The 18,383-nt window shown below is 40.3% G+C and overlaps 1 protein-coding gene across 2 annotated transcripts in view; it reads right to left on the reverse strand.

Moving 5' to 3' along the window:
* The window catches only part of LOC131592265 (intraflagellar transport protein 56), a 50,526-nt gene that overhangs the window by 22,766 nt on the left and 9,377 nt on the right, over positions 1–18,383 (reverse strand). Inside the window, exons 5-10 of one of the 2 annotated variants that reach the window (XM_058863667.1) lie at positions 11,736–11,785; positions 9,976–10,121; positions 8,603–8,774; positions 8,129–8,203; positions 6,845–6,947; positions 899–954 (exon numbers count right to left, since the gene is read on the reverse strand). In XM_058863667.1, coding sequence (XP_058719650.1) covers positions 899–954; positions 6,845–6,947; positions 8,129–8,203; positions 8,603–8,774; positions 9,976–10,121; positions 11,736–11,785 — 602 coding nt within the window. The remainder of the gene's footprint in view (positions 1–898; positions 955–6,844; positions 6,948–8,128; positions 8,204–8,602; positions 8,775–9,975; positions 10,122–11,735; positions 11,786–18,383) is intronic. The other variant, XM_058863668.1, reaches the window with a different exon arrangement.

Raw genomic sequence — 18,383 nt, forward strand, 5'->3', positions numbered from 1 at the left:
CTTAGCAGGGAGTTCCTTACAAGTGGGAGTGAGAAGTGGAAAAAAAGAAAGCACGAAGATTCTAATTCCAAAATGTGATCAAGAATTATTAACCAAGTATATTGAGACAACAAAGGCTACAAAAGGACCAACAGCTGCAGAAAACTTTTCAAGTAAGTTTGCTATACTGAAAAATGCAAGAAGTGTAAAGCAACATCAGAAGACACTCCTCACTCCTCAGCACAGAATCACCGGATCTGTGTTTTTGAGGTTTTCCTTTTCCCTCCCTCTCTCCCTCCTTCCCTCCCTCTCTCCATCTTACAGAGACTCATGAAAGGTCTCTTTTATGCCCAGCTATGTGACCTTTGGAAAATAAACAGCAAAGAGGAATAAATCAGAGACTAAAGATGCTGGAACTGCCACAGAAGAAAATTACAGTAGCAGCCAAGGGACACTGCAGTTTTCACTCATGGCAGACAAAGTGTGATGGGATTAGAAAATACTATTTATTAAAACTGTTTAATTTAGCTCAGTTTAATTGAAATGGCTTCAGGACAAACTATATGAGCATCTGAGCTAGGAAATCACCACAAGGCAGACAACCGGCTATAGCTGTAAGGGGGCTTTTCCCTATACAGTAATGGTCCACTTCCCAAAAGCAAGGCTGCATACAACAGAGCTGTATTCTTTGTTGAACCCAGGTGGTACAGTAAGAAACAGCTTAAGTAATCATATATGCCCATATGCAAAACTTTATGCACGCACATTAAATTAATTGTTGAGGAAGGTATGAAAATACATGAGTTTTAAGAATGGGAATGGGGCAAGCTGTCTTCAGGATACCAGTTTTGTATGTGGTAGGTTTCATACCAGTTTGTAACCTCTGTCTTTATGTGCCATGTCATCATTTTCCAATTACCTGTGGAGCTGTAGGTTCCAGGTCCTTAATCAGGTTATAAGCCTCCTGCACATCATCTGAAATGCCAGACATCAGAATACATGACAATCCATAGTATGCTGTATTAGAACAAGTCACTCATCCTATACAGTATTCCCCAATAGTCATAGACTAAGAAATAAACCATTTAGACAGGAGGAGAAAGGTAACTATAAATCACTGTGAATTTCTGTATAATGGTGATAGTTTTCTAGAACTCAAATAACAAACTCAGAGTGAGTAATAGCTTCTTATTTACTACAGTTTTCCTAGCAGAGATTGTTTGGCCCCTTTGTTCATAATCCAGTGGATGCCTTCTTAACAGCACAAAGTCAAAATAATAAATCCATCATCTTCACATATTTTGTTTTCTCATATTTATTTAGCTCTCAAAGAGACTAGGGTAACATGATGCTGTAGGGAAACTTCATCTTTTCCTTAGCAATATTTCAGCATCTGCCCAGCAGACCCTAATTAACAAGGAAAAAGCACTACTAGTATAGAAGTTTAAATGTGGCATTTGAAATCTATAAACAATTTCCTTTCCACACAATAATTATATAAACTGAATAGATCCTAAACTTTACCTAAATGAAAAAAGATGTTGGCACTATGGTTGGCTTTGTAAACCAACCTAGTGAACATCCTCTGTTACTGGCAATATTTTGTTAGTACAGATTATACTAATTGTCCACACAAATAAGCCTTACCAAACAAAAGTTGTTTTCACTAGAACATACAATCCATGTAGGCACTTAAGGCAATATACACTGGAGCTGCCAGGCTTCTGCCCATCACCTCTGCTTTCTTACCTATTCCCTAGAAAAGTTGCATGGTAAGACAGCACAGTGTACTAGCTAAAAGTCATTACCTTTGTTTTTCTTTTTTCTTCTTCTTTTCTTTCTGATATTTTTGGCTCGTTCAGACCACCACCACCACCACAAAAAAAAATGACAGTAACCCTTATTTTTATCAACACAGTGTAGACCATCAACACAGAACTATTCTCTTGCGGCTCCAACAGAAGCAAATCTCATGGGAGCAGATTTCAGCAGGATACCAACAGACCTCAAACCCTGTTAGAAATCACTACCCTGAAGAGTTGAAACAAGGCAGTGCATGTTTGTGCTTCAGTCATTCCAGTTCAGAGGATATATTATCACAAGCCTACGTTTATCAGAGACCTTTTAAGTTTTAGTCATAAGAAGTAAGAATTTTTCACTTTCCTAGCCAATGCTGCTTACCCTAGCAAGACTTAAAAATGGAAACTAAGCCAAACCAGAAGAGAGGTTTTAGTCTGAATTCTCCTGGACCTTCTTTGTCAGTATGTAAGTCATTTGTCTATCACAGTGAAGAACAGAACCTAACTAATGAAAATTACTGCAAGGTTAACAACATACGAGTAAACAAGACTGATTTTTAACTGATGCATGGGATGCACTTTGTTTCCATGTAAGTAGAACTTAATTTGAAATGTATGTTATTATCAACAATATTATTGTGCAAGATAATTGGTAGTGGTACCAATATTGCCTATAGTGACACTGGCAAAAATAATACTGGACAGAAGAAAGGTGGCTGGAGACAGCAGACATGGATTTACCAATGCCAGAATGTACTCATTAATTCAAGGTATGACTGGTTGTGTGAATAAGGGGATAATGGTTGATGCTGTACACCCTGACTTTAGCAATGTCTTTGACATGGTCTCTCATACAAACTTAAAAGATAGGACTGGCAAAGTAAGACTATAAGGGCATGGAAAACTGCCTGAACTACCACTACCAAAGGACAGTGATCAGTCGTACAAAATCCAACAGGTGGCTCTTTACTAATCGAATGCCCCAGGGACTAAAACTGTAGAATAACTTGTTTTTACTAATGATCCACATGATAGCATAGAGTACTCTGAGCAAGTCTGCAAATGATAAAAGATTGTAAACTATGGAGGCTAGCTTTGGAGCAGGCTGTAGGCCCATGGCCTGCCAGCCCTGCCTGAGAAGCTAGCCTGGGAAATTCATGGGAGGATTCAAAACAATCCTCAAAGACACAAAACAGCCTGCAGGTGCTGTTTTCTGATTCCCGTGTTTTCCTTGCAGGAGAAGGTCAGGGGGTGGTAAACCCCACTGACCAATGATGGTAATGTAGTACTTTACTAACCAATAAGAGTTTCCTTTCTGTACTTTCGACGAACTAGTATATATAACATGGCTGTAACAATAAACTAGAGATTCTCTCCCCTTCTGACTCCTTTGAGAGTCCGTGTCGTTCTTTCCGCCGTTCCTAATTAGAACGACATCTGGTGACCCCGACGTGATGATGAACCGACCCTCCGAGGTCTTGTAACCCGACGTGAACTGTATCTACTGACCCCTGAGGTCTGAAGACAACCGACGTGACGCTGAACCCCTGAGGGTAAGCAGCGAGCGGGAAAAACACCGGCCCTTCCCCCTAGAGGGGAAAGTGGAATTCTCCCGGGCTTCCCAAGAGGAAGCTGGTTTCTAACCAACGGGATAGTGGAGCCTGCCAGAGAGCGGGCTTGGAACGGCCTATCTTGGTGAAGCAGAGCTTGAAATCCCGGGTCCAAGCTGATAGCGTTTGCATAATTGCATTCGCAGAGCCGCCAAGATAAAAAAGTTTTCATAATGGAGAACTGTGATTTAGCTGATGAGCAACTTGTCAGCTTTGCATGGCAAGATGCCTTGCTGAGCATGAGACTCTGTATTCCTGAAGAAGATATACGCGCTTTGTTCCACTGGGTGAAAGCGCAGGAGTTTGCTATGACTGTGAATGATGTGTTTAACCTTGAGATTTGGTGGTCAGTGGGAGACCACCTGTGGACTAAGCTAGCTGCGGGAGATACCAGTGCGTGCAGCTTAGCAGCAACTTGGGGAGTGATTTTTAAGGCACTGGAACAGTGCCAGCCTAAAAACAGTGAAACCGAACTGTGTAGCGGTCCTTCAGCTATGCCCGGACCCTTAAAGAACTTTAGCAGCGAGCAGGAGCAGTCCGTGAGCCAGAGATCCCCCTCTCCAGAAAAATTTGAGCGCCCGCCCTCCACGGAGCTCGGCGCGCAAGTTTTACCAGCAGAAAAACAACAGAAGAGCGAAAATCGCTCGGCTCTGCCTTTACCGCACCCGCAGGCGCCGCCATCGCCAGCGCCGCGAGAGCCTCCTCCGCCTGCGCCCTCCGCGGAGCCTCCGCCGGCCCCTCCAGGACCAGCGCTGCGAGCACTGCTGCCAGCGGCCGCCGTGGAGCCTCCGCCGGTGCCCCGAGTACCTGCCAGGGCGGCCGCGAAAAACCCTCTCTTCAGCTTCCCCCGCGCCCAGGGGGCGGGGGGGCGCCGCCGCCGCCGCCACGGAGCCAAGGCAGACGCCCGAGCACACAGAAGAGCCGCAGCCACCGGTAAAATCCCCACAGCGGCAGCAGCAGCGGCGAGAAAAAAACGAGAAAAAACGTGGAAAAGAAGAAAAAAAAAAAAAGCTAACTCAGGACGCCGCCCGCCGCCACCGGCCGCGGGCCAGGCAGCCATCCAGGCCCTCTAGCTCCGGCCGGCTGCAAAAACCCCGTAAAAGCCGAGCCGAAGCCCGGATCTGGAGCCGGGGCCGGGGCGAGCATTCCCCCCCCCCCGCTCCCATCCAAGAAGCGGCAGGGGAAGGGGGGGGGGAGCCCAGGTCCCCCTTTCGCTCGTGCGCGCGCGCCCTATGAGCTCCTTTCTTCTGTACCACCAGAAGCAGCGCGAGACCGCGGCACCCGCGCGGACGCCCCTGCTCCCCCCGCGTGTGTGCGCCCCGCGCGGAGCGAGCCGCGAGGGTCGGCGCGGAGCCGCGGGACCTGCACAACACCCCCGCTGCCCCGCGCTCGCCCGCGCTCCAGCGGGGAAGCGGCGGGGAGGACGGGGAGCGAACTTCGCTCACCCCCCGCGCCCGTCAGTGCGGCCCGCGCGCACACGGACCGTGCTACAGGCGCCGAGCCGGGTTCTGTTCTTCTGCGAACCCGAGCCGCCCCGCGAGACGGTGCCGGAGCTCAAACAGTGCCCCGGCCAGCACGCGTTCCCCCCCGCCTTGCTTGGGGTGAACCGCACCAAAGTCCTGATCACTTTAGTGTTCTTTTAAACTACTATATTGACAAGTTAGCCTGTCAGTTTGAACAGACTAACAATGTTTTGTATTAGTTCACTGAATTAGAAATATTAGACTCAACCGTCAAATCCTTGCAAGGAAAACAATCTTTAAACATCATCATAAACCAAAATTCCAAATTAATATCCATTCCAATATCTAGTAAAAAAAACCACTTGTGCCGTGTTTGTTCTCCCTCCTGCAAGGGCCCAGCAGGATGTTACAAACACTGTACATTTTTTATTTTTTTCCTAAACCGAAAGGGTGAATTATGGAGGCTAGCTTTGGAGCAGGCTGTAGGCCCATGGCCTGCCAGCCCTGCCTGAGAAGCTAGCCTGGGAAATTCATGGGAGGATTCAAAACAATCCTCAAAGACACAAAACAGCCTGCAGGTGCTGTTTTCTGATTCCCGTGTTTTCCTTGCAGGAGAAGGTCAAGGGGTGGTAAACCCCACTGACCAATGATGGTAATGTAGTACTTTACTAACCAATAAGAGTTTCCTTTCTGTACTTTCGACGAACTAGTATATATAACATGGCTGTAACAATAAACTAGAGATTCTCTCCCCTTCTGACTCCTTTGAGAGTCCGTGTCGTTCTTTCCGCCGTTCCTAATTAGAACGACAGTAAACAAAGCTCCCAGATATTGAGAAGCAGCTCAGTAGGCTGAAAAAATGGGCTAAAAGAAATCTGATGAAGTTCAGTGGAGGCAAAATGCAAGTCTTGCATCTTGCTTGGTTTGAAACATGCCTGAGCAAGTCAGGTGTGGAGCTGACTGGCTAAAAGGCAACCTGGCAGACAGTGCAGCCTTGCAGCAAAGGAGGCCAACTGCAAACTGGATCATATTAGCATAAATGGAGCCATTGCGGTAAGGGAAGGGATTCTTTATTTGGCAGTTGTGAGGTTGCACATGAATACTGTGTTCAGATTTGGAATCCTACCATAAACACTGAAGTGAGCTCAACTGAGGGCTCCCAAGGCAGGAAGATGGCTGAGATAAAACGGAGAGAACTGAGTTTGCTTAGCTTTCAGAGGAGAAAGGATGTCAGGGGAGATCTTATCACCGTCTACAATTAACTGATAGGAGGGTACAGAGTATATGGAAACAGGTTCCACAGAGTGAGAGAAAGGCAGTGGACTCAAAATAGAACAGAGGAAGTTCTGACTGGATGCTTGTCTGGACACGGCTTTAAGCAAACTGATCTAATTGGACCTGCCTTGAATCACACAGCCAATCAACCCACTGTTGAATAAAAGAACACAATGGGAGAATAGGAATAGCTCTGAAAAACTCAGATACAGTTCAAAGAAGCTGGCAAACACAGGAGAGATACAAGTAGAAAATCCTTACCAGCTGATTCTGGCTACCTATCTGCATTCTTTAGGAATTGTAAAGTAGATTTTAATGAAATATCTTGTTCACAGTCACTTTGGTCCATATTTTGTTTGTGCTGTATTTACAGAAATGGTTGTCCTTGCCTTTTCAGGACATATGCCTACCGTTCTCACATACTCAGACAGAAGATAGGTCCCCTCTCTAGAAACAAATAAACACTACCATCCTCAAAGCCATTTCCTGCAACCCAAGAACCTCCTATACTCTGCTGAAGTAGGCTTCTTTTAAGTGCACAGTATTAAAGCCCTTCTCTGCAAGCCATCAGAACTTTTACTTCACTGTTTTACAGAGGAACAGAAAGTGAAATAAATTACATTTTACTGCAAAGGAAAAAAAGCATTGAATAAGTTGAGATAAGATGAATTAATGTCATCCCTGAAGCTATGAAAGAGCCAGAGGAAGGTGTATTTACCTTGCTGGAGATGGTAAATCACAAGATTCAATCTTGCCTCAGGAATAACATCAACCAGAGGAGGTAGGACTTGCAAAGCCCCTTCTCCTCCTCGGAAAACCACCTGCAGAGAAAAGTAGCATATTGATAATCATGTATCAGAATCTTTTCTATGATAAGTTAATTCAAGGAAATTAATCCTTAAATTCCTACATAAACAGTAGGAAAAGGTCCGTGGCTCTGGCATTAGCTTAATTCCTGCTTTAATATAGCTATAGAATTATACAGTGTGACACTTGTTACTCTGAAGAATATAAGTATTTAATCCATACATAAACATTAACTTATTTCAGCTTTTAGCATTTCAAAAGAGTGATACATTATATAGCAAAGATTTAAAAGAACAACAAAGTCTGAGTGAAGGGAACACATACAAAACTATATACTGCTTATGATGTTTTTATATGAAAAAAATTAGGCTAACAACTCGACATTCATTTAGAATGACACAGGATCCTAAAATGATCAGGAGCAGGCAATTATACTTCAGTTTCACATGACAATTCCTCCAACAAGATCTAATGTCCTTATCCAATAAAGCACTGGCAGAAATATCAACATATAAAATAAACAATGCTAACTTACAAAAATCCAATTTGAAAGCAGTTTTAACTCTTGGGGAAAAGAAGTGTTAGTTTGTGATGACTGCCCTTGAAAAATGACAAAGCAAGTAACTGCCCGTCATTAAACATGAGCAATCTACTGTTACCAGTTGTTCAGCCAAGTAATACCACTGAAGGGAAAATTAACCATTAGTTACTCTTAGTGACTCTTTTACTGCAGAACACAAAAGCATCTTTTTTCCTAGAGCTCCTTCCTTAGTACTTTTCAGATGAAAGCCATTTTCATGAGCTATCTTTATTCTAGTCAAATTGTTCTGGTACTAAATAGAATTCAGGGTCATCATGACTTGTTTCTACAGTGTCTTTATTGAGTGGGCTCCACAAAGTATCTTGCAAAGGGACACTTACACAACACACATTATTTTAATATGCCTTCATAACTAAAAGCAACAGTATTATTATTTTCTTGACACAGTCTCAAAATGTCAGGGAAAAATTCCAGGAAAAAAGTAAATACACTTGATGGCACATTCATTATACTGGTAGGATTCCTGGAACAGGACTTATATGGCAGCAGAGACTCAATTAAGTCTGCAATTTTTCAAAATACTCCATTTTATGAATCATCATGAAAAGCTCTACAAGAGAGTGCAGTTCATATTAAGTCCCAGAAATTACTTACCAGATTGTGCTTAATGAGCTCCTTGCCAAACTCAAAAGATGATGAGGCACTATCTGTCAAGTTCTTGAGCTCTGCCTGGAATTACATACATCCCAAAATTTTAACATAAAACCATAAAAGAACAGAAGCCTAAGTGGAGCTTCAAATGAGCTTCAAAGCTGACAGCAAGACATCTCCATTGGTGTTGGATGACTAGAAGATTTTGCCTTTCCACTTCTATCTAATTATTTTAGCAACTGGGTAATACATATAAACACAAGATCAAAAGGATACTGGGAAGATAGTAAGAACACTTTGCACATATGTGGAGACATTGGTTAATACCAGGGAAACTGAAATAGGTGACATTCCTAAAAGGACACAGTGACAAGGTAAAGGCCATTATCAACATTACTGATTAAGACAAAGGAAAATAAACATGTATGGAATCTTAAACTAATATAAAGGTGAATTGAAGGACTGTCCAACAGATACCTCTGCAGCCTTTCCATTGTAAAGTCGGAAATGGTTACAAGCCTTAAGGTTAAGAGCAATGGTGCTGTCAGGAACTTGCTGAAGATAAACAGCTAGCACTTCCTGTGATACATCATAGTAATCCAGTTTGTAATAGCACAGGGCCACATATACATTCAGAGCCAGGTATTCCCTGTAGGAAAGAGGATTAAAGTGAACCTTTAAATCCCACCAGATAGTTTAACATTTCCCACTACAGCACATTAAAATTTTATATATAAAAAGAAAGCTCTCACATCTATACATATTTTACAAACACATCAAAACTGGGGTTTCTGAGAAATGCTTAGGGCTTCTCTAGTTGGTCAGCTAGTATAGATGCACAGTATTTTTTTCCACAGTAGCTACTGCAGATTTTAAGAATTACCAGCAAAACTTTTGGTTTGCAAATCTGGGAAATAGTGGCAACTTTACACCAAGGAAACATGCAGAACATGAGCACTGTAATTGTCCTGACAGAACATGATTTTCTAAGCAGTATGCTCAAAGACATTTAATATGCGCATAAAAGTTTGTACTGAGTACAATTATTTCAAAAAATCCTTGTCATTACAAGCAGTCAAGCCCGAGGAACTAGACAGAGAAAAGACAAGCATTTGTGAAAACTGTAAGTAAAAGGATAATTGTTATGAATGTCACTCATACTTTGAGTGATTGTTTCTGCAGGACTTGGAGGTTAAAATCTCTTTCCCAAGCATTACATGATATATGCATTATGATGGATTTGTCTGAAACATTCAAGAGGAGATAGTGCCAAAAGACAGCAGTATTCTGGGATGGTAGTTTCTATTTTATTAAAAATACTTCCAGCCACTTAAGAATTCAATTTGTTGATTGTTAAATTCTGAACTAAAAATTTGCAGAACATGACAGAAAAACCCATCAACAAGTGCCATAGAGGATAAACCGAAAAGGAAAGGAACTCTACATAAAACCCAAGAACCGACACCTTCTTAAAAAGGCTAAGAAGTGAAGGAAAAGTAAATAATTCAAGCAAAGTTACAAGACTGGCCATCAGAGGGGAAAAATAAAAGACAAAACAGTACATACTATATACAATTTCAGAAGAAATAAGTAACAAAATAAAAAGATATCAGAACAAATTAACCAACAATTTCACAGATAGAAAAAGAGAGCAGACTTATTTTTAAACGTGGGGGTTTTAATGATGCTTTGAATGAACAAAATTGAGGACCTGCAACTGGTGCACATTCTGTGACAGCAAAGGGACATAGCAGTTGTGGAAAATGCCTACTTTCAGAAACCATGTAACTATTTGGAATTTAAACACCACCAATAACATTGTTGCTCCAATAGGGTTTAGAGATGCACACCGATTATCCAGCAGAATGCGCTTGTAGATATCAATAGCTTCTTGGTAATGGGACCGCATGTAGTGGATAGATGCCAGGCTAAGCTGATCTTCTGTAACATCTTGCAGGTTTTGGTGAGAGCTCATCAGTTTCTTTTCATCACTGAACTACAAAGAGTGGGACACATTCTCAGAGGAGTTCAATAAGAAAAGCTTTTTAATTAACCAGATTACTTTTGTCCTTGCTGGTAAACAGCATTAAATATCTGGAAAACCACTGTTACTTTAAAGCTAATTTGACCAGTGGAGAAAGACAAACATTAAAGAGGCAGATGAGTTCAAACTGGATAAATGTTAGGCTAAAACTAAGCACATATTTTCCTTTAAGGTGTGATTTAGATATAATTGCATGTCATGTGCTTTGATGGATAAGACAGAAAGAGCTGAATTAATTATTTCACAAACAGAATTTCACAACACAAAATTCCACTGCAATTATTTAAGCCAGCAAAAATTTTGCTGTTTGTAGATCCAAATCTAATGTCTCATGAATAGCCGAAAACCACAAGATTTGCAAACACACAACTCCTAATTTTTACAGGTCTCCTTTACAGCACTAACCAAGTTCACTTTCACCAGCCTCCAATTTCCATTGGACTCATTTTTAAAAGCATTGCTGAATAGCACACAAAAGACACACAAAGGCCAAAAACAAGGAAAAGAGTTAAACATACCCACTAAATTTGTATTACAACAGTGAAGTTGAGGCTATTTACCTAATCAGTCTGTTCAAATCACTTATTCCATGTCTTCCTTTTGCTGATTTTGCTGATTCAACAGCAATAATGACTTTCTCTTAGACACAAATTCTAGTCTTATATATTTGTTTTTCCACCTAACTGCTAGTTTTCTTCAAATCCTTCTTCTCCTTCTTTGAACCAATCATGATGTTAAAAGGCTGCTTAACAGAACTAAAGGCAATGGGCTTCATCATTTTGCTAAAACCCTGTATTTCCAGTGACTAACTAGATAAAGAGAAGTTGCATAATTCCTAGTTCATCACAGATATCTGTAAGTGGCAATGCCATTGTAAAAATGCTTTAAGATTTCTCTCTTAAGACTAACATATTTAAATAAAGGGAATCTGACATCAAAGCTAACATTCAGGATTTATACTTCCTTTTAAGGCAATGCTTTTAGTGGCAGAATACTTCTCAAGTATTCTGTACAGAATGGTACAAAGCCTAATTTAAGGGAAGATAGCTATGTGTGGTAAGTGAAATAAGCACTTAATTGTTGTTGAAATTAAATTAAATTTCATGCTATTAACAGTATGATTTCCTGGATGCTGAACTACTTAAGAGGATCAGTAATAGCATATAAACCATTTTGGTAAAATTGCTACATATTATAGACCTGCAAATTAGTAAAACTTGGTACATTTAGGAAAAAAAAGTAAAATAGTGGCTTCTACATTTCTGAGTCCATTAAGGTTTCATGCTCTTCATCATTAAAAATACCATTACATTCCTATTGTATGACTTATGTGAAGTGTATTGGTAATACTTTCCTTAGAAACATGTTGAGAGCATCTATTCTGAGATCATGTTTTCATACTTGCTTTCTCCTCCACATTTTGATACAGTAGGGAGGTTATGAAAAATGTTTGTTCTTCTGCCACCACAGGCATTTTAATTATTCTGCCAGGCTGCCAGCATAAATTACACATTACCAAACTGAAAAGAAAACAAACAAAGCAGGACTGAAGAAAAGACATCATACCTTATGTGCCAGGTGAAAGAGTAAACGGTTCTGGAGACCACTCTTAGGTGCTGAAAGGGAAATTCAGTAAGTATTAATGTAATGAACTACTCACAGGGTATGTCTATATTTTTAACTTTTTTTCTCAAGAGACATGAATGCATCCCTATTCTTTCATTAACTAGCCTAAGTACAGTTCTTCACTGAGAGCCCTTTGCAGGTCATGAACTAGGGAGGCTCTACCAATTTCAGAGGTCTTCCTCATTCTTATCCTCACTCCCTGACTATTTCTTTTTAAATCCATGTCGAAAATAATTTTTCATTGGCCTCTACCTTCCATGAGCCTTAAAACTTCTATGAATTGCATTATCATTTTCCTGCAGTGATTTTTTGATAATTTTCTGAGGGTTTTTTTGTGACACATTTTTTGTTTTAAAACAAAAAACAGCAATAGATAAACTCAAGGCTCCTTCTGTGATGTGTCACATTTGAAGGAAGTTTTGATTTATAATTCCAGGAATCTCGGCAACTTCTAGTGTATTGAAAAAATGAGTGCTGCTACCATTTTGTTAGGCATGCAAATTACATTATACTTCTAATATTTCTTCTGTCCTTAGGAATGAAGGGCACACAAAAGAATTCTATGGCCAGAGCAGATAAAATTCAAACTAAGATATGGCAAGAGATTTAAGGGGGATATCTTCTTACTAGAGCCAGTAAAATTAATGAATTTCTTTGCTCTTGCAGGATTAGGAATTTCATTGAATTCACTCCATATGACACAAATTGTAAACTGCAGAGTTTTAAGTCACTAGAGCCTTTTGCTTCACTGAGAGCAACAAACGTCCTTGTCGAACGAGCTATTCATTTCTTTTGCAAGCAATCTTCCAAAAAGCCTTCCCTTGTTTCCTGTACTTTTCCTAGCCTAATGAGCACTCTCATTCTTGCTCAGACCAACCAGCTGGCAAAGCATGTTCCACAGAAGGGGTGTACATGGAATCTTTACAAAAAGCAGAATTACTTACTGTGTTTATAAGGCCACAAAAGTGCAGAGTTAGCACAGCAATAGCCTGTAATACAAGGCTGTAATTCTTCTGACATCTTTAACCGTGAGGGCTCAAACCACCATTCCCTCTTCCCCACACCCCCTGAAGATGGATTTTTTTTTTTTTTTTTAAGCAATTTAGGGAGAGATTTCCTGGTTTCTTACTCTTTCTCCACATAGTAATTAAACTTTGTAACACAAAGTAACAGTGCCAAAACCCAGGCGTCATTCTGATCAAGAATGACACAAGGCTGGCCACCTACTTTTAATAAGTACAGCAACCATTTCTTCACTTTTGTCCTTAGCAAACTGTGCTATTTAACCATGTTCCTAGAAAAATGAGGACAGTGAACTGTATATTTAAAGAAGAACAGAAGTCCAAAATACAAAGGCGGTATGAAAGCACTCTCATAAGACTGCAACATCTTGTAAGGTACTTCTAAAAGAGTATCAAGTTGTTAAGAAGCTAAATGGTCTTCAGTCTAGGATATATGTGGGAATTAGGCGATTTACTAAAGAACAGAAACATTTTCTGATCTACAATAAATATTGCATAGGCAGCTGTAGTAGTATAACTGACACAATAGTACGGATATTTCATCCACTGACTTAGAAAGTGAGAGTACCTTAATTTAAATGCATGCTCTTCACTCTACATGTTCCCCAGCAGTAATTGATAGGTTTTAATATCAAAGTTTAGAAGAGTTGCACATGGACCCTACATACGCTTTTGTAAGAAACTTCAACCACAACCATCCTTCACAATTCAAAACATTTGGTCATCAAAGACTCCAAAAATACAAGCAAGACAGATTGTGGGATTTCTACTGAACATATTGTATAATCACAGTACTGTGGGTAAAGACACCAATGTTCCTTTTTTGATTAGGCTTTCCTTTTTTTTTTTTCCCTTTTGAGTTTGTTTTAGCATTAATTTCATTATGAAAATTGTGACTTTGTTGAGGGTTAGGTGGGAATTTTTACCCATTATGTGCTGGGACAACCTAACTACCGGTACTTAGGGGTGCTCACAAAGGACAAAGAGTGGCCGGGCCCAGGGTGGCGGGGGAAGGGGGCAGAAAAAGGAGGGTGGGGACAGTTTTTAGCTGGCTTTTTCCTCGGCTTCGGGAAAGACGTTCGTGCGCTGGGTCGCGGAGCTGCTTTTTTCTCCTTCTCCCCTTTTTGTTGGTGGCCTCGCACCCCCTGTCCTGCCAGGCATCGCCGTGGAGCTGCTGATACACCTCATCCACCAGCCCAGGATCTCTGCTCATCCCTGCTGATCCACCTCATCCACCAGCCCAGGATCTCAGCTCGTCCCTGCTGTCCCAGCTGACTGTTTCCTCGGAGCCCTGCAGGAGCACCGGGACTGACTGCCCGAGGAGTTTGTGGAAACAAAGCCTCTCCTCCATCCCGTCTCAGCCGAGAAAGCTGTCCCGGGGCCCCTGGTTCTGTTTTCTTGTTATTGCTGTAGTTATTGTTTGTTTGTTTACCTGGTTATACTAGTAAAGAACTGTTATTCCTATCCCCAGATCTCTGCCTGAAAGCCCCCTTGATTTCAAAATTATAATAATTCGGAGAGAGGGGGTCTACAGTCTTTCATTCCAAGGGAGGCTCCTGCTCTCCCTAGCAGACACCTGTCTTCTAGAACCAAGACAGACTTGCAAGCAATACTGTCAAGAATCTAATCTAAGGAATTTTTGTTTCATTGGTCAACCAGTGAGTGCAGGCTGCCCTTGCAAATCTGGCATCTGATCTGAGATCAAAATTATTATTTACTTCTTGGTAAAAGCTAGAGGGTTAGCCCACATTATTTAACACCTAAAACCAAGCGAAATATGAAATCTGAGTTTTGATGGTGTGCATGGATATATGGAGGGTGGAAAAGTGTCCTGGTTCATAAGATATTACATAGTACTAGCTATCTGATATTCTTTAAAATAAATTGCTTGTAACCCCACACAAATATAGCCCTGTCAATACAGTAGGCAGAAATATGGAAACATTCAACATCAGCAGTTTATTTTCTCTTGGTGCCAAATGCATTCTTTGAGGAAGACAAGGAAACATATGAACAAGGTCAGATTAGTTTTCAGAAAAAATGGGATCATGAATATTGGATAAAGATGTTGTCAATCACTGGAGCAGGAAGTGATACAATTGTCTCATCAGAGATAATGATTTTTAAGGGACATTTAAGGGACATTAGTTTGCTCTTTTATTACTCTCTGCTGCTACTGAATTTCATTGTCACTGATCTATTAACGCTACAAGGAAGCACAATCTTCTTTTCCTGTTCTACTTTTTCGAGACAATAACTACAATTTTTTTTTTTTTTGGTTAAAATCAGTACTAAACAATCTTGGGATCACAATGTGCATGATTACAATGCTGCATGGCAACAAACTAGAGCCTGCTCCAGGTCTAGTACTAGCCTTGTACTCAAGCATTGAAGTAGTTGGTCAGGATATATCTCTTTCTACCTAGGAAATGCACTGATACTCCTTTGCCAGAAATTTTACCGTGATCAATGCTCTTTTCCCAAGCACTAGCGTCATAGCTGTCATAGATCTTAAAAGTGTTCTGTATATTTTTATGTGCTGACACTGACAGGCACCTACTGAAGTATTTCTTAAAATATAGTAAGCAACTAGAGTAAGAATGAAGACACAGTAGAAAATGTCTTCACTAATTATAAAACAAAACATCAAACTCACTAGAAATGGCAGCTCAGACTCTTGGTGGGTTCTATATGGCTGTCTCAGGCACTAAAAGGATGATGAAATACACACATGGACAATCTGGCATTTGTGCTCTCTCATAAGAGTGCAAGGCACTTATCTTATTTGTTAGTGCATCCAGCATTAACAAATCTCATCTAGCACATACTACATATTCTATAGCAGCCCTTCATACATCAACAGGCATAGAACACATGTTAAACACACGTAGCAGGAGCTGGTAAGAACGGAGCAGGGCTTAGAAGGCTCCATCATGACAGCAGAAAACATGACCAGAGGAAAACAGTTTTCTCCTTGTCCCTGAGAAACAACACTCTGCTCATCTGAACATAGTAGGTGAATGAAGCCCTCTGTAACTCAAAACCAAAGTTTCGCTGGTGGAAGGGAAAATGAAAGAGAATGGGAAAAATGTTAAAAAAACCCCCATGGTCCAGTAGTGAGGTTTACACTTACACACACTTGAACAGCTCAACTGTACAATTTTCTTGAATGAAATTTACAGTGGATATTCACTGAAATTTTCCCATTCCCACAAAACTTAAATGACAGTTCAGTTATGTTCAGTTACTTGCAACTCGCACACATTTAATTTCTGTCATACTGAAATTAAAGTACAGTAAATTAAAGATCATCAAATTAATTACTCCTGGGCTGTAGCTTCCACTATACTTAAAAAAACAAAACAAGAAAATACGGTTAGTAGCTTTTAGAGTTTAAACATGTGATATTTTCACTTGTGGAGAGTTTCATATATGAAACAGCTGGTTTGAAACCTCAGCTAAAATGCACCAAAAATAACTACTGTTCTCAAGAAACAGAGCACAAGCAACAAGGCAGATAAAATCATGTAGGTGAACATGCAACCCTAAGAAAAGGAAAACCCAGTAACTGTTCTGTGCCTGCTTTTATCTGAACATTTTAATTGGTGATAACTATTTCACACCTGAAAAACATTTCACAAATAATGGTGGTTTGGAAACTGGTTTGGAAAATGTCATTGTTCTTACTAACCCATCTCTGTTCTGCTTTTGTACAGTATTGCTCCTTTTAATATAGGTTGCAAAATGAGTTCTCTGTTCAGTTAAACCACATTCAGATCTGACACATGCAGAGATATGAAGAAGCAAAGTAATCAGAAAGCTTTTCCCATCAAAAATTGGAAGGAATTAAAAAAGACCCCAACTTTAATGAATGGTTCAGCAATACAACCCTGTTTGTGCATCAATCTTAAATTTAATTCTAAGATTCCATTTATCCTGAAAAGACTGTTTTTCATAACAGACTTAACTGCAGCCCCACTTATGTGCACATTTTGTGGTTTAAAAGAACAATTTTAGTTCTTATGCTTTAGTTCTTAGTTTCTTTCTTAATGCAAGCCAACAGCTTCTGAGAGCACTATGACTGCCAGGATCACAGTCCAAATGTGCCAGACTGAGTTTCTGTTCTTTGGCCTTTGCAAGGCACAGGAACTGTGAATGCAACATAAGTGTTTTAGTTTTTATAATGAAAAAAATAATAATTTCTTGTTATTACTGTATACTAAATCAAGATCAATAGTTTAAGGCTCATTCTCTCAAGACAAGATTGGCTACCCACAGCACAGGAAACATATTTTCAGCCAATGTATGAGAACACAGATACAAAAGGAGCCAGCAAAGCATCACTTGGCAGCTTCACTATATGACGACTACAAAACAACAGTAGCTGACTTGGAAGTAACTCTACCTTCACCTCAGAATTAGGAACATTAGTAACTGCAATGTGAGCGGACAACAGGGGAAAAGGAGAAGCCAGAAATATCTGAAAGGAATTTGGAAGAAAGCCTAGAGGAGGTAAAATACAATTGTAATGAAAAACCTTCAAGGAGGGATTTTTCTTTATTGCTTTTTTGCTCTACTTCTTAGGTTATATTTGCAGTAATTCTTTTTTATATGACTTTTGATATTCAGACTCATTCTTTCCTGAGAGAATCATAAAATCACAGAATGGCTTTAGACTGGAAAGGACCTTAAAGATATTTAATTCCAACCTCCCTGCCGTAGTCATGAACACTTTCCACTAGACCAGGTTGCTCAAGGCCCTATTCAGCCTGACTTTGAACACTGCCAGAGATGGAACTTCTCTAGGCAACCCCTCACCACCCTCACAGTGAAGAATTTCTTCCTTGTATCTAATCTACACCTACTCTCTTTCAGTTAAAAGCCATTCCTCCTTGTCCTATCACTACACACCTATGTTAATGGTTCCTGTTAAGCTCTCCTGTAAGCCTTATCTAGGTACTGGAAGGCCTCAGTGAGGTCTCCCTGAAGCCTTCTGTTCTCCAAGCTGAAAAATCGAATTCTCTTTGCCTTTCCTTGTAGGAAAGGTGTTCCACCCCTCTCATCATTGTTGGACTGGCTCCAACAGGTCCATGTCCTTAATACGCTGGGGACTCCAGAGCTGGATGCAGCACTTCATGTAGGGTGTCACTAGAGCAGAGCAGAGAAATAAATCTCTTTTTTATCTTATATAGATATAAGAAATAGACATATTTTATATACCTCTTTATTATAAAATAATCTCTTGCCCCACAAGAGATTGTGGACTATATATGAATCCATTAATCACCTCATGCTTTTTAGTGATAGTTTCCTGAATTTTAAGTATCCTGCAAATTTTTCCTCATTAATGGAATGATGGTTAACAATAATTTCCTTAAGCAACAGCAACAGTATATAGCAAGAAAGGACTTGATTTCAAGATACTTACATGTTTGTGTGGAAAACCTATTCCAGAAAGCTAGCTGATACTGATGTTCCCTTTCACACAGAGATTCTGTCACTGTAGAAACTTAGAACTATAGCTGAAACTAAATTAGTTGTCCTTCATTTGTTTTAGCAGTATGCT

Source organism: Poecile atricapillus, chromosome W, assembly GCF_030490865.1.
Source record: "Poecile atricapillus isolate bPoeAtr1 chromosome W, bPoeAtr1.hap1, whole genome shotgun sequence".
NCBI classification, from domain to species: Eukaryota; Metazoa; Chordata; class Aves; order Passeriformes; family Paridae; genus Poecile; species Poecile atricapillus.